General features: G+C 43.0%; 1 protein-coding gene across 3 annotated transcripts in view; it reads left to right on the top strand.

Annotated features, from left to right (window-relative positions):
* Positions 1 to 15,456, top strand: part of sema6cb (semaphorin 6Cb) — a 136,718-nt gene that overhangs the window by 109,991 nt on the left and 11,271 nt on the right. Inside the window, exons 17-20 of one of the 3 annotated variants that reach the window (XM_069537679.1) lie at positions 961 to 1,038; positions 9,364 to 9,422; positions 9,850 to 9,900; positions 13,451 to 13,606. In XM_069537679.1, the coding sequence (XP_069393780.1) occupies positions 961 to 1,038; positions 9,364 to 9,422; positions 9,850 to 9,900; positions 13,451 to 13,606 (344 nt within the window). The remainder of the gene's footprint in view (positions 1 to 960; positions 1,039 to 9,363; positions 9,423 to 9,849; positions 9,901 to 13,450; positions 13,607 to 15,456) is intronic. The other 2 variants (XM_069537680.1, XM_069537681.1) reach the window with 2 other exon arrangements.

Raw genomic sequence — 15,456 nt, 5'->3', positions numbered from 1 at the left:
GCTGTGGTCTTTAATTCCCTCAGTTAGGAAAGAAAACAAACAGATCCTCTGTCCTTTAACTCTCATCAGAAACTAATCTGGTTGTGATCTTTCCCGTGTCTCTTCTCATAATTGCCTGAGTTTGTTTCCGTGCAGCAGATTGCGGTCGGGATACTTGTTAGTCAGTGTTTGTGACTGAGCTAATTACATATTTTATTCATACAAAGAAGCTCCACTTTAACAATCATGTTCCTTTTGTAGCCATGAAAAGATTCAACTAAACTGTGTTCAAACACAACACATCTGTGTGAATGAGAAGCACGTTGAAGCGAAACCATGAATTTTGAAAACGTGAAGTCGGGACTTAAATATTTACTTATTTTATTATAACGCTGCTTTTGTTTTGTTGCTTTACACACAAACTGTTTGTTCAACTGTTAACGTTTAACGCAGCTTTGTCGGCTTCATTTTACGCACCTGCCTGTTTTTCTTTCTGAATTTCTCTGAAGCTGAAATTTCCCATTGAGGTTTTCTGTGACTCTGCAAATGTCCGACAGTTGCGGAAGATGTTACGTCAGAGTGAGTCCACGTGAGAATACACAGCGAGCGAGTGGGCGTGTTGATGATGTTTGACGTCAACTTGGAAAGATAACGAGATTCCAGAGCTTTTGCTGTGAACAAAAACACTGATCTTCCTGCAGCAGAATTAACACATCACATCTTGCCCCCTGCTGCTGTCTGCAGCTCATTTTCTGGACATTTTTCTGCGTCTGGAAACAGGATCTGCCTCACGGGTCACACCGGGACAAACATGAGCTCACTTCTTTGCTCTGTGTTGCAGCAGTTGAGGAAAGTGATGGGTGTTGTGAGGCCAGGGGCGATGCAGTGCCTCGTTACCTAACTAACATCTGCTGGTTCTCAAACACGTTTCCCTGTGCACCTCCCTCCATCACTGACCATCTGTGTGTGTGTGTCTTGCAGGAGCTGTCTGTCTTCACGGGACCCGTACTGCATTTGGCTGAAGTCAGGCAGCTGTGCCACCGTCTCACCTGGATTAAAGTAAGTCGTGTCTCTCTCTCACACACAGAGTGTGTGTACGGGGAATCATTTCAAGAACAAACATCACAACACAAGTGTTTGACTTGTTAAAGTGGATTCTGCTCGTGGCTTCACTGCATTTAGAAAAGCTTTTTCTTTTTGTACAAGATCTTCATGTATCTGGATAAACACACGTTTGCATTAAGTCAACAAAGATAGAGAAGCTTCAGGTGCTGAGCGCAACTTTTTAATACATGAACCAAAAGTTTATACACACGGGACATCGAAGAAATCAGTAAAAGAGGTGATTTAATTAGCTGTGACCTTAAAACCTACCAACAAAAATTTTAATTGATTTAAATTTACATTTAATTTCTTGCCGAGACACCAACTGTTCCAGTTTTTGGGAATAGTTTCAAAATCAAAACAAAACAAAATAAATAAATCATAATGCGAGTGAGATCAACTGTCAGACGAAGTTGAATAAGGGGATTTCTTTTAACTTTAAAACTCTTTTAAGGAGAAACCTGAACGTTGAGGGTTTTCATTCTCATTTTAATCAGCAGAAACGTCTTCTCTGTTTTTAAAGATGGTCTTGATGTTTCTCCTCCGGTTGCATTTTTGCTTTGACAGCTCGTAGAAAAACACCCGTGCCCAGAAGTATAATATTCTTTGAACTTTATTAATGATGCAGCAGCAATGTTCCACTTAACCTGATTCATGGTGGATCTCTCCTCTAACTCTGAGGTCTCCAATCAGAAACCACCAGGGGACCAGCGTGTGCAGATCTGCTCTCTAATCAAACCCTCCAGCAGCAGGTTTCAGCTTTTAATTCTTCCCCGGACGAAGTTGTTGTAATTAGTGAGATGGGGCTGTGTTGTTTGGTCAGTCTGATGGCACACGGGTGGACGCAGCCATATAAAGACATTATTAGTTCTCTAACTCACATTCACAGAGGACAGATTTCCACCTCGGTTAATAACGTGGAGCCGAGCAGGAGCAATGGTTTTCATATCCGCTCCTGCTCCTCGTGTGAGTTGTTCACATCTGCTGAACCCGCGTGAGCTGCCGAGGTCTCGCACTCATGATTATCAATAACTTACCTCCAATTAGACAAGTGGGCGACGTCAACATGATGAATATCTGACTGGAGTTTTTTAATAAAACACTGCTGTTCCCATCTGAGACTTTAAACCTTTGTCCATCATGTCAAAGTGATTAAAATATGATTAAAACAGGAAGACGTTTTCTTTGGAGATAATCTCTTTTATTTCATCCTTATATGAGCTCGTCTTCTCAAAGCTCATGGACACGGAGGAAACGGAGCAGGACCACAGGGGAACACGGGGAACATTCTCCGACTGTCTCCTGGTTAATGCACAGAAAAGAAAACGCGAGATAAGACTTGTTTTTATTCTTAGAGGGCATCACAGCTGCTATTGTACAGTAGATAAAACACGATATATTTTCTGTCGGACCGATCATCAGACAGTTTCTCGTCATCTTTCTCCACATCATCGTTTTTCACCCTCGCTCTGAGTTTGTCTCATAAAATCAGAAGTGATGTTCGGCTGCACGCGGCGAACTGCACCGTCTGGCAAAGTAAGAAAGATGGATGGGTGGTTGGACGGACAGATGGATGCATGAAGAGGGAGACAGATAGATGGATGTAGTAAAGGGAGGAGGAGGAGGAGGAGGAGGAGGGAGGTGTAAAGGCAGTTAAAGGAACTATTTTCTTTCCCTTTTTGCCTCCTGGCAGTCAAGGACTTTGTGTGTCCCCATGTGGCTGATGTACAACCTGCTGCTAAATCACTGTTCCTTTATCTCTGTGTACACTGGTTGTAAACTTGTGTGTGTGTGTTACCTCTCACACACACACACACACACACACACACAGACACACACACAGGGAGCATCACTTCCTGTGACGACTGGCTTCCCACAGATTATTTTAAGGCCTGAAATGTGCAGACCTGGAATTATAACATATCCTTTGCTCGGCCGGTCGGACGTGTCACTCGCTGCCCTCACACACACGGAGGCTAATGGAATTTTTCTTTTCTTTTTTTAGATGCATGTGTCTGTTTGCCCTCATATTCTTTTTTTTTTTTTTTAGGTTTCTCCATATTTTAGGAAATAAGCCAGTTTCTCGCTCAGGCACAGTGATGCCAGAAATCCAGCTGTTTCCAGCAGCTGGTTTACTTATCAGAGTAGAAAGACTGGAAGCAGCTGGTTTTGTCTGGCAAGCTCATGGTGAAGACGAGTCTCCATGAAGCCTCCGTGTCCGGCCAAGAAATAATCATGCACATAATCCTCCTATAAAACCACGACGTGTAGTTTTTACACTTCTGATCTCGAGCGGATTAAATAATCTCTGGGGCCACATGTTGATGAATGAGCTGTAGAGGTGCTGGTCGGCATAAACACTGTAAATAGATGGAAACAGCTCGTCTAACTTTTCTCATCTGTATCAAAACAGACGTCAACATTTTACTCGTTCATACAGTTTATCTTGTGGATTGATTTTCTACCTGTTGGAAGGTGTCGTGGTTCCTGTTGTAGACGCAGACATCGTGTGACACGTTCTCTGATACTTTTCTGAAATGTTTGGGATGAATTGAGTTTAATCTGATCTACTTCCTGTTGCCGTTAAATATCGTAGAGCGATTTAATTCGATGTCAGACTTTGTGCGTTTTATGAGTTAAAAACGTTGTTTATGTTTCCGGGTACACACTAAGATAACTATTAAAGATGCACTGCTTTTAAGGTAATAAAAATAATGAGGTTTTCATTGGAAATATGTTTCCTTATTAAATATCGGTGTGTAATAAAGCATGAAAGTTGGCAAGCAACATGGGAAAGATGCTTTTAATTTAGCTGAGAGTTTCAGCGAGTGGATTTTATGATTTGAGTTAAGGGTGTAATGAAGATTTGGTTAAGGTACGTGGAGGTTCAGAGTTAGTGGCCGTCACTGGAAGGTGAAGCAGGAGAAAGACGAAGTTGCGATGTGGCCTCCCGCTGGCGAGGAACTCCGAGCTGCTCGCAGAGGTTTGATTTATGAGTCCGTGTTTAGCGTGCGGGACGGAGCCGCACTGGAAACCAATGGACCAGAACCTGGGAGAGATCAGCCAAGAAATAAAATAAAAAATGAGTCCTCTGCCAGAGAGAGAGAGAACAAGAGAAACACGAGAAGACGAAGAAAGACAAAGGAAAGTAGGACGAATAAAGGGATGAGGAAGAAGTTGAGAACTCAGAGAGAGGAGGAGAAACATGGAAAAAAAGAAGGAAAGCGTGAAGGGAAAACCAATGAAGCGAAGGGCAAAGGAAGGAGAAAACAAGAGGAAGGGCAGAGTGAAAGTGCTGAACATCTGTATTTAATTTAGTTTTTTTCTATTGAAGGAAAGAAACGTTCTCCTCAGGCTGTGAGATTTGAAACCTGCCTGGAGTGATAAGTTTTATATATACGTGTGTTTATATGTGTCACTGAGCGGAGCTGGGGAAGAGCTGGTGAAAGAGGAGAAAGGGAAGGAGGACGATAAAGAGAAGGATGGAGTGATGAGAATCAGGCAGCGGCAGAAGGAGCCTGATCAGAGTTAAAGATGAAGCAGCTCAATACTCATCAACCTACCGGGACCTCCTCCTCCTCCTTTCTCAGCGTCTCCTCTCTCACATCATTTCTTTTCACTGTCGGCCTCTTTTTTTTTTTTTTCCTTCTCTGTCCTTCCTCATCCAGAGGTGGCATAAATTTTAATGACTGATTTGTGGCTGATCCGGAGGATAGGGGCGGGAGGGGAGAGGAGGAGTATTCATATTCTCCTTGTGCCTTTTCATCTCAAACGCTGGGGGATTGTGCGGCTGGGCGACTCCACTTCAGACCGTTTCGGGGTGTTTCAGTTTTTGTGTCATCCATAATGCATTTGACATAATCGCCAGAGCCCAACGCCAAAAAAGAACACGGCCAAGGACAGAAGACAGAGACTGAAAGAGAGTGGGGGGGGGGGGGGGAATCAGGTCAGCTGTGTGGAGCAGGTTGAAACTTCATCAAGGATCAGACTGGTCATATTTGATCATTCTCTTATTTTTAACAAATCACACAAAAACATTTGGAACAACAGTGAGTTCATCCGTCTCTTGATACTTTCATACTTACACATGAGCTGCTTCTTTAAGGGTGAGGGTAATAAATCATTGAAATCAGATCACTAACTTGTGTTTCTTTAAAAGCTTGAAACCAGCCTGGAGCTGTTGTTAGAATAACAGACAAACGAGACTAAACAGTGCAGTTGTTGTTGGACTGTTTCCAGCTGTGTAATATAGAACCTGACTGATATGGATCTTTCTGGGATGATGCCAATACCAATTAGTGTCAAGGAATTTCTGATGGTGATTCACTCAGATAATCACCGGACTCATTCATGAAGAGCAGCAAACCCTTTGACTTATCAAGGTGCTTTAGACAGGATGCGTCAATCAGTCGGATAATGTGGTCAAAATCTGCTTTTCTCTCTGAGAACATCCACAAAAATATCAAAAAAAGGTTAAAGAAAGTGATTCGAAATCCCTGGATCATCAAGTTTCTTGGTAATCTGTAGTTTTTGCGTAATCCTTCTCACTGACGAACAAACCCGACGGAAACTTAAACTCCTTGGCGAAGGTAATTAGAGATTTCAGTCTATTTGTGTTTACATTTTCATTTCTGTTTTCACACAATTCATTATGTAGCTCCTGCAGTTGGTGTCTGGACTCTGGTGTGCATGTGTTAATGATCTGTGCACATTCTCACCCTCAGTGAATTCATCCCTGTGGTACGTTCTTAAAGTCTCTGCACAGTCACTGCATTCATGAGATGTTTTCCCAGTGATCTGTGAAATGAAATCAATGTGGTGCCACTGAGCACAAAGCTCTTTTATTATCGATGTCAGGACACAAATAATAATCACAAGGCGCAAAAAAATCTGAAACCAGGTGGAAAGAAATTAATACTCAGCGACTTAAAATTCAAAACCCAACGTGTCCTATGAGGAGTGTCACCGAGCCGGTGACAGGACGTGAACCTGGACTGAAAGGGTTTGTGGGTAAAAGCGGACAGATGGATGAGAGATGAATTCTCGTCTGATGTTTATTCAAATGCATAAACACCAGAAGGTCAATTACGGTGTCGAGTGCTGACAAGTCTGTCATGTTTTTCTGAAGTAAAGGTGACCTGTCACACCACTGGTTAACAAAACTGTTTACAAGCTCCGGTTCACTCCAGTACATTGTGTGAATCTCCCATTATTCAGAAATGGATTTGCTTATTGTTGCTCCACTGCCGGCCACGTTTGACATTCACCGTGCCAAATGATTTATGTGCAGAGTTTGACACCAGGAGGCTGTTTTCATATTCATCCACCAAATATGGAAACTGTTTCTGCGCTGACCTCAAACCTGAGTTTTACTCGTGGGCGCACAAAGCGATTTTGTGACATAACTAGTTCGGAGCCGGTCGTGTTCCGTGGCCGTGCAACTTTCACAGGTGTGATGTGGAAACTTGAAGCCTCCAGAGCACTTAACGGTGAGAATGGACTTTTGAGTGAAGTGGGAAACATCTTGTGTCCGACAGCAAAACCTTTTAAACTAAAACTGTTCACATATTCATATATTCCGAGCTTTTAAATGAAGCAGAAGTGCTCGGCCCTGCCAGCGAATGTACGAACCTGATATTACTTATCCTGCCATAAAACCCACGTCACTGTGATTGTATTTTATTCTAAACGACTCCTCACGTGTGTTGTTGATTTTTTTTAGAGCAGCTCACGACAGGCGGGTGTCACCGAGCTCGCTTCTGTGTTTACAGCACTTTGCTGGTTTGACAAACTGAGAGGATTAAACTGCAGGCGAGGGAACATGTCAGTCGGAGCGATTGAAGCTGTTTCAAGTAAAATGTAAATAAAAATGTGAATGACTGTACGTACTGGTCGCTGGGTAGGGTTGTAAAAAAACATTTCTGATTAATAGCGAGTGGATTCGGGTTAGTGAGTGGAATTTATTAAAAGCTTCCAATCGTTGCATTTTCCTTCTGAATCACTGGATGTTTTTTACTAATCAGAGAGAGAACAATCACACTGTGGTTCAACTGGTCGCCACCCTAAGACAACCCGAATATAAACGTACAAAAATAAACCTTTTCACTGTGACTCACACCAACGAAAACAGCCTCGCTGAGTCGCTGCAGATGTGATCAGACCATTTATGGTTCTGTTGTTGTGCGGCGTCAAACACAAACTGCTCTCAAACTGTAAAACTACGTCGTCAAGATATTTTTAAGATATGTTATTTATTTTTTTTTTTTACTTTGTTTTGTCCCAGACTGCTTCATTCTCTGCATAACAACAGAGTGTCAGTCCGTCAGCTTTGGATTTTATAATCACCTCCTGTCTTACACCGACCGTGACCGTCCTCGGGAAGTTACTGTAAGAGACTGTTGGTTCGTATTGAATAACAGAGGGAATAGTTTTATAAACACGCGTCCCTGAACGTGACAGTTGATGCCAGAGTTGCAGCTTTAAAAGAGACGCAAAATTAAAATCTGTAATAAAGAGAGTTCCTCTCCCCAAAGAAAACACTGAAGCTCCTGAAACATCTCATCAGCCGTCCAGCCGAGACATCACGACGTGCACTAATCATGGATGGATGCAGGGAGTCTGTGTGTGTATACAGTATAATACATAATATAATGAGCTGTTGCTTGTGTTTAGATTATATAAGAAACAAATTGCTTTGTTATAGAGTGTTTCTACCTGGACACCGGATCATTACACTTGTGTGGCACATGAGCCCACGTCTCTTTTATTCAGTTAGTTTCAACGTGTGGGAGGATTGTTGGCGTTGATGCGAAGCTCCGCTCGGCTGGAACGGCTTCCGCTCGATCTCATTACTCAACCACCGAACGGATGAGCCTTTGATTTGTGATTGACTCGAAGGTGAAAGATGGTGCGTCTCTCGCAGGGATGAACAGCGTATCAATCGTATGCACATTCTCATCGCAGTAGCAGAAAATCAATAATTGTCAGATTTGGTTTCTTGTCGGTTTGCACGAGAGGTGAAGAGGCGAATAAAGAGTCTTCAGATTTCAAAGAAGCGAATTCAAGATGGCAGAAATTGCAAAGTAAAAATCATTTATGAAGGATTTACTTGACATGATTGAGCTTTTGTTTGGCTTTTTGTTGTGCTTCGGTTCCAATAAAAACTGTGACACAGACAAATCAATTTACAAATGTTCACAGAAGTCATTCTTTGTTTGCATGAGATGCTTTGAATAGTCAGTGAAAAGTGTTTTTGTTGAAACTGTGCATCTTTGTCTTTTGTCTCCTGAAAATCCTTGATACCTAAAGTTTGACAATAACGTCTGCATCTCGTCATGTTTCCGGTTTTGAAGTTTTTCTTGCTGCTCCACAGAACCGCAGAGGGAGGAGAGATATTAATCACAGGGTTTTGTGTCGGTCACTTTAAATCAATGTATTTTCCTTCTGAATATTTTTTTTACTGACATGCTACAATCATACAGTGAGACATTAATTGCAGAGCAGAGATACTGAACTAAGTGAAGGTACCAATTACACCAGCAGTAGCTCTGAGTATATGAATATCCAGGGCTGTGTGTAAAGAGACAAGGCATCCGATATAGAACATGCAGGAAATGAATAAAGATGCTTAGACCTGCACTGAAGTCCCCCTCAGCTGCTCCAGACATTTTTAGGGAACAGCCCCCCGAGTAAAATGTGAGTGTGAGCCCACGTGAGAAGAGAGTGGGCGTGTTGATGACGTTTCAAACGTGACGGACGTGAAACTGGTTGAACAAATATCCCTGGATGAAAAAGAGGAACCGTACATGTCGAAGACCACGTCGACTTGGAAAGGCCGCGAGCTCCGAGAGCTTTTGGCGATTAAAAAAAAACAAACAAACAAAAACATGCAGCAGTATTTACACGTTACGTCTCCATGCAGGCTCCGCCCCTCGTTTGTGTGTTCCCCACACTTTCCTGTGGTTGTGAACGAGTCTGACCCAAACAATCTCCTGCTGCTTCTTCATATATTAAAAACAAACCCAAACAAAATGTTTGAAAAGTGGAGAACCAGCAGGTTTAGGGAAGATGAAGAGAAACAAAATGAAATTACTGCTTCTCATCGCGGTGCAGAGCCAAGAATCTGCTGAACATCACAGAGCTGAGGATCCTTCTGAGGCTGGACGTTCTCAATTTTAGGGAAAACCACCGAGGTGCTTTGTCAGGATCGGACAGTCGGTGAAACGAAGTGATGCAAATGTATTGATGGGTCTCTTTGTCTTTGTCCCTGTTTCCCTGCAGAGGCGGATTTGAACAGGATGTGGAGAACGGCTACCATCAGCTCCCTGATACCTGCCACGGTGAGATGGAAACATTTCTCAGTGATTTACATAAGCAATAAAGAAAGAAGCAGGCAAGCTGTCGAGCGGCAGCGGATCCTGATGGCAGAGCGAGAGCAAGTGATTGGGGATGTAACGAATTCGAATGGAGAGAATTATGATTGAAATGTATTTATTTCAACCAGGGCAGTGATTCAGTTCATGTTGAAGAAGCTTGAAGAGTACTTAGACCGCCCCCGTTCACTGTCCCTGCTGGAATATTGTTCTGAAACTTTCTCTGTTAATCAAGCATCTGCTCACAGACGTGTGTTTTCATGTCAGACAAAGGGTTTGTATTAAGCTCTTCAGTGTGCGTTTGTGATGAAACTGCAAACAGGACAGATTCATTAGAAGCAGCAGGAACAATAACCTCACTCACACTGACGATGTGTTGTTTTTGTTTTTGCAGATGTCCTGGCGACCACACGCAAGCAAAACCCTGCACTAGATTCAGCGTATGGTCAGTGGACACGTCTTTCTATCTTTGCACCTCACTACCTCAACTGAGCACTGACGGGTTAAAGATTCAGCTGAGTTTTCTCCGTCAACAGTCGTGATTAATAGAAAATTAGGAATTAGCATTTGTTTTATTTTGACTTTCCGGAGCCTGGATCTCACTTAAATAGTTTTGTGAATAGTTTCTACATGTTATGTTAACAATTCCTCACTAAATCAAAAAATGCGACAAGAAATCCAGGTGGTTCGATTCGTTAGGAAGTCCAGTCCAGATTAGTTTTTTCCCAAATAAGGTGCTAGTTTTTATTCTTGTTAAAAAGTGGAATACTTTTTCTCAGTAAAACATAAAATAAAAACTGTAAAAATAAGACAAATAATATGTACATGATGTACAATATACAGTAAATGTACTTGAATTATCCCTGAATAACAAAGCTGCTCTCTCAGTGTTCTTTTATCTGCAGGGTCTAAATTCAGAAAGTCTTGAATGCATTCAAATATCATGTACTAGGTCTTGAATACGTTTTGGTAAATCATAATTGTGTCAGTGTTTATCACAACATTGAACACTACTTCTATCGCACTTTAAATTTGTTTTTTTTATGTATTTCATATTTCTGTGTATTGTACTGCCTTCTCAGTGATACAGATGTTAACACACTGTGATAAAACTACAAACAGAACTGATAACTTTACACCTCACTTCAGCTTATCTTCCATCATGAGTTGAAGATCAGGTTTATTCTGGGACTCTGATGTATCTTCATATCTTCAGAGTTGTTGGTCTTGAATCTAAATCATCGTGGTTTTAAACTAAACTATAACTTGCAGAAGGGTCAGGGTCATGCATGTGGAGAGAAGCCTCAGATTTATTCATTTACATTCGCTCAAAGTAAACGTCTCTTCTCTTTACTTTTAACTCTGGAGGTTACAGAATTTTTGGTCGGTCACCTCTCTCTCCTCTCGGCCGACAGCTCAAACATTGAAGCCATTGTCTGAAGCATCACTCCATTGATGGACTAGGAGCTCTGTCGGCGAGGCTGCTTAATGCCCTGTATCAAGAAGGATCATCATCCCTGTCACGTCCCATTACTCCTCCGCCGGCCACACCGCTCTGCCCCTGGCACGGCTGGAATAGGAATAGAAATGCCGCCAAGCTGGCTGGGCCTCGGATAAGATTGACGAGTTGCTGTTGGTTTCTAACGCTGCAACATTCAAAGCCGGTCGTTCTCAGTCAGATAGTGTTCGGCCAGGCCTCATTTGCTCTGCATCCGCGCGACTAAGAGCTCCGCCTCAACTTTCCTCGGAGTTTTTAAGACTTGCTTAAAGTGGCGTCTCTTTGGCACTGAACAAATTGTGACACAGGGGAGCTAACGGCGGCGGTTGATCCCATGCAGTGATTAGTGTCAGCACAGAGACCCGTCTCGCTGGAAGATGTCCACCATTACGGCTCTGCACAATCTATTTCAGCGACTCTCTCAGAACAGAGGCCACTTTGTCCGCCAGAGGCTTCGGATCAGACCCCGACAGTCCCACGTTCCCACAGTGCCTCAGTGGTGTGTGAAGCCGCCCTGCTCGAGGAGAATCACCACCCTGTTGGTAGCGAGACTTGATGAGCAACCCTGCCGTTTAATCCCATCAGGCTCTGGACCCCCGGATGCTTCACTGCACTATTTGAAGTTTTTAAACACACAGTCAGATTCTGCCTCTGTTGTTTGTTTGTTTTTTGTTGTTGGTTATATATTTTTTTTTTTTTCTGGCTGATTCACACAAAACTGCTTTCAAGTCTCTGCACTGAAGATCAATTATCAGCTTTCCTCGACAGTAACAAACCTCCATATGCCCAACAAAGCTGTGCTTCGCTTGCTTGTTCGAAAGCTCAACAAACGCTGGCACGTTTTCTCTCTTCCTCTTCACCCAAACAATTGCCGCCAGCAGAGAGAAGGGCTCGACTCAAACGCTTGCTTGTACAGAGAATCAAAAGTTCCTCTGTTGGACATGTTTTTGTCCCGTATCAACAGTAGAAGAGGACAAACTATATGATACAACGAGCAGAATAAGAGCTGAAGTAATGATGTGGTCCTGGAGCTGTTGTCTGAGGCTCCGGGGCCAAACACCCCCTGGTGTTCATTTTTAATTTGCCCAGCGCAGATGGCGAACTGATGGGGCCACTCATTCACTGAGTGAGCGTTGTCTACTGGCTCGCAGTGAGAGAGAGAACGAGCCCTTTTCCTCCACACTGGGTGTGAGGGCTGCAGAGTGCTAGCGCTACGGCTGGCTTATTAGCGCAGGGGCCCAAGCCAATGGCAGCATGCTGCACCCCGGACCTCAAGGACAACAGAGGGCTAATAAAGCAATCAAGATGAGGAGTGTGTCATCAAGACAAATATGTTTGATGATACGAGGCCTCTGGCAGCGGGTTTCTTGGCCGTTGTAATGTTTGCTGCTCGGCCTCCGCGCGGCGGAGGGATCTGTGAAAGCACTCAGCCTGGGTGAGGTAGTGGAAACGAGCTGAAAGACATCACCAGTGTCTGTTTCAACCAATCTGTGAAAACACTTAGCGGAGAGGACACAGATGAGTTTTAATGGTGGTCGAGTCCAGGGCTGTTTAAAAATGGAAAAGAAGTGTGGAGGAGCTTCACTTGCAAAACTGTAGATTCTGACTAAAAGCCATCGACACTGTTTATGATGAGGGTGTTGAAATAGACTGTACTTAAGCAGGAGTTTCACATTTACAGATGTCGACAAACCACTTGTGGAAATTTGTAAAAATTCTAATAATTCATATATGCGGTGTGAGACATAATTTTAAATAAATCGGTCTGTCGAGACAAATCCACAAACATAAAGCCTCTTTAAAGGATTTACGTACGAGTGACGTTTCTAGCAGAAAACTCATCGTCTGACTTCTAATGGAGAAACATCTAGAATACCCACAACCAATTTATTTTAATCAAAAGATTCAGCAATACAGAATATATACACATTATAATAGATGTCAGAAAAATATATACAAGAACGACACGTCAGTGGTGTATTCAGATATCTGTTAGAATAGGGAGAGTCACCATCGATGTTCATTCAGGCCGATGTTTAAAGTCGTCATTTAAACCTTTAGGGCCCGTTGTGTAAATCCAAAAAACTGTTCTGGTCTTAAGAGCAAAGAGTTGATTTCTCCTCCTCTGGATATTACGTTGTTTCTGAAGTTCTGAAATATATCATGAATAAATAATGTCTGCACAGCGAGAAATATTCTAGGGATCGAGGATGTTAGAATCCTGAAACCACTGCTTCTCTGAGAATGTCCGCGGGTACGAAGCAGCTGCTGACGTACGATTGAACGTCTGCTCTGTGTCTCATCGTGTCGCTCGCTCTCATCACCCTTTGTGTTAACAGGTGACGGTTTTCTCTCCACTCAGGACTCACCCTCATTGTTGTGCAGTTGATTGTCTCGGCTGATTCACATTTCACTAATCGCTCACTCTGTCGCCCCCCCTCCCTCCCTCCTTCCTCCTTCCTCCTCCTCTTCCTTCCCCCCTTCGTCACAACCGCAGGGAAGACCACACCCACAAGCGCCAGCACAACCTATCATGGGGCGGCATTCCCAAAGGAGGCAGGTGACCCTGAAAGAGGTACAGGTCCTGATGGCCCTCCCCCAGTGGGGGAACAAGGGTCACCTGACTCGGAGCCAATCAGTGTGGAGATGGAGGGTAAGGGGGAGGGATGTGTGTCCTCAGTGAACTCTGACCTGCGGAGGTTTGCACTGCTGGGCCCCGAACGCCGTCTAACCGAACTGACCACTAACACGAAACCCCAAAAAAAGATGTTTCACTCTGGTAAAAACATTTTCAGCATGCACATCGATCATCCCAGCTGTGTTTCCATAGCGATCGGTTCTCACAGCTAATGGAGGAGTGGCAGCAGATACATTCAACTCTATTTTTCTTATTGTATTTGCTGTTCCTGGCGAAAAGTCGATAAAATCTGCTTCAGTTTGATGCCGACCACTCGTGCACTGTGGTGGTTTGCATGTTAATATGTGTAAATGTTCTTCCAGGGTGAAATATCTCTTTCATTAGCTCACTAACACTTAACTCTGTAGTTAAACCAATCTCTTAGATCAGGCCGGCCGGCGCTGATAATTGATTTATTTATTTTTTTGACCGTACACCTCATTAGTTTCAGCTTGACATGACCTGATGCATGATTTCCTGTGCAGCTTCTCAGAATTAAAGCCTCGTGTAATCATCATGTGACAGAAGGCTGCAGCGTACGCGCACAGGCAGACTTTGTTTAGGTCGAGCTTGAAGAGTATTATTACGTTATTATCCCCTCATGTTCAACCATACATCTCAGTACAACAGCCAGCGACGTGCAAGATTTAATGACTTAAGAAAAAGTACTGCACCGACTCTAATTAACTCCTCAAATCAATCTGAGTCTAAACAACGCTGCTCCCAGGTGAACTCTCCTCATCTTTTATTTAGCTCGTCAGCACACGTAAATATTCCCTCAATGCTTCACAACACACTCAAACATTTCAGAAGCACAAATCAGGTAAAGTTTCTGTCCCTCACCGAGACCCTTCATTTACATTTATAACTCCCATTTTACACAACACCTCAAAAAGGCTTTTACCCGCTCAGCGAACTCAGACTTTGAAAGTATAATTCACCAAAGTCATGATGTGAACTTCAGTGTCGGCCCCACGGGATTCTGACTCATCAGGACTTCATCAGTCAGCCTGGAAAGATTTTACATATTCCCTGGATTTATAATCCGTAATCCAATGTAATATATTAAATCATATTCATACTAAAATTAAAACTCAGCTAAATTATAATCCACAAAAAAAAGAGCAAAGCGATTAAAATGTGCACCAGATAAGACACACACAGACGAGTGGTTACTACAAACTTTGATCAGAGACGTGAGAGATTGTACAGGAATATTTTGTTCCTTCATTACACCTCAAACCAATCAAACGCCCTTCACGCTCAATGACGTCTTTCTAAAGGATCTAGACCGAGGCAGCCGCCATATTTATACTGTCCACAGTTTAACAATGAACCAAAAACACTCCTCGTAACAGAATAAGAGATATTTAACTTGTTTTGCTCCATAGATGTGTGCAGCACTATTTGCTCACTCGTGCTATCGTCCATAATGTTGTTACCGTCCACGCAGGCCTTATAGTTTCAGCTGCAGTTGTGACATGCAATGCATTCTGTTACTCGGTTACAATCCATGCGTGTGAAAGTATACTCTCCTACTCCAGAAGCTGAGATCATCGTTCTTATCACGTGTATTATTATCAAAAATGATTAATCGCCTCGTCCTTTCCGCTCTAAAGGTTATATTGTTAAACTTGCTGTTTGTAATTTGCAAAGTGACAAATGTCAAAGTGATTTTGAGTAAAGTTTCCCTCTGGAAGTGAAAGTTTCTACTTCACGTATTGTCCACAGCATCAGAGCTGAGCTGGTGCAGTAAGAGCTGAGACCATCCAGCTGCCCCAGTAAATGACATGACCTATAAAACTCCAGCCAGTTCCTGAATATTT

Source organism: Paralichthys olivaceus, chromosome 13, assembly GCF_024713975.1.
Source record: "Paralichthys olivaceus isolate ysfri-2021 chromosome 13, ASM2471397v2, whole genome shotgun sequence".
NCBI lineage: Eukaryota > Metazoa > Chordata > Actinopteri > Pleuronectiformes > Paralichthyidae > Paralichthys > Paralichthys olivaceus.
Note: the sequence above shows the minus strand (reverse complement) of the source record. Positions and strands in the feature narration are given on the sequence as shown.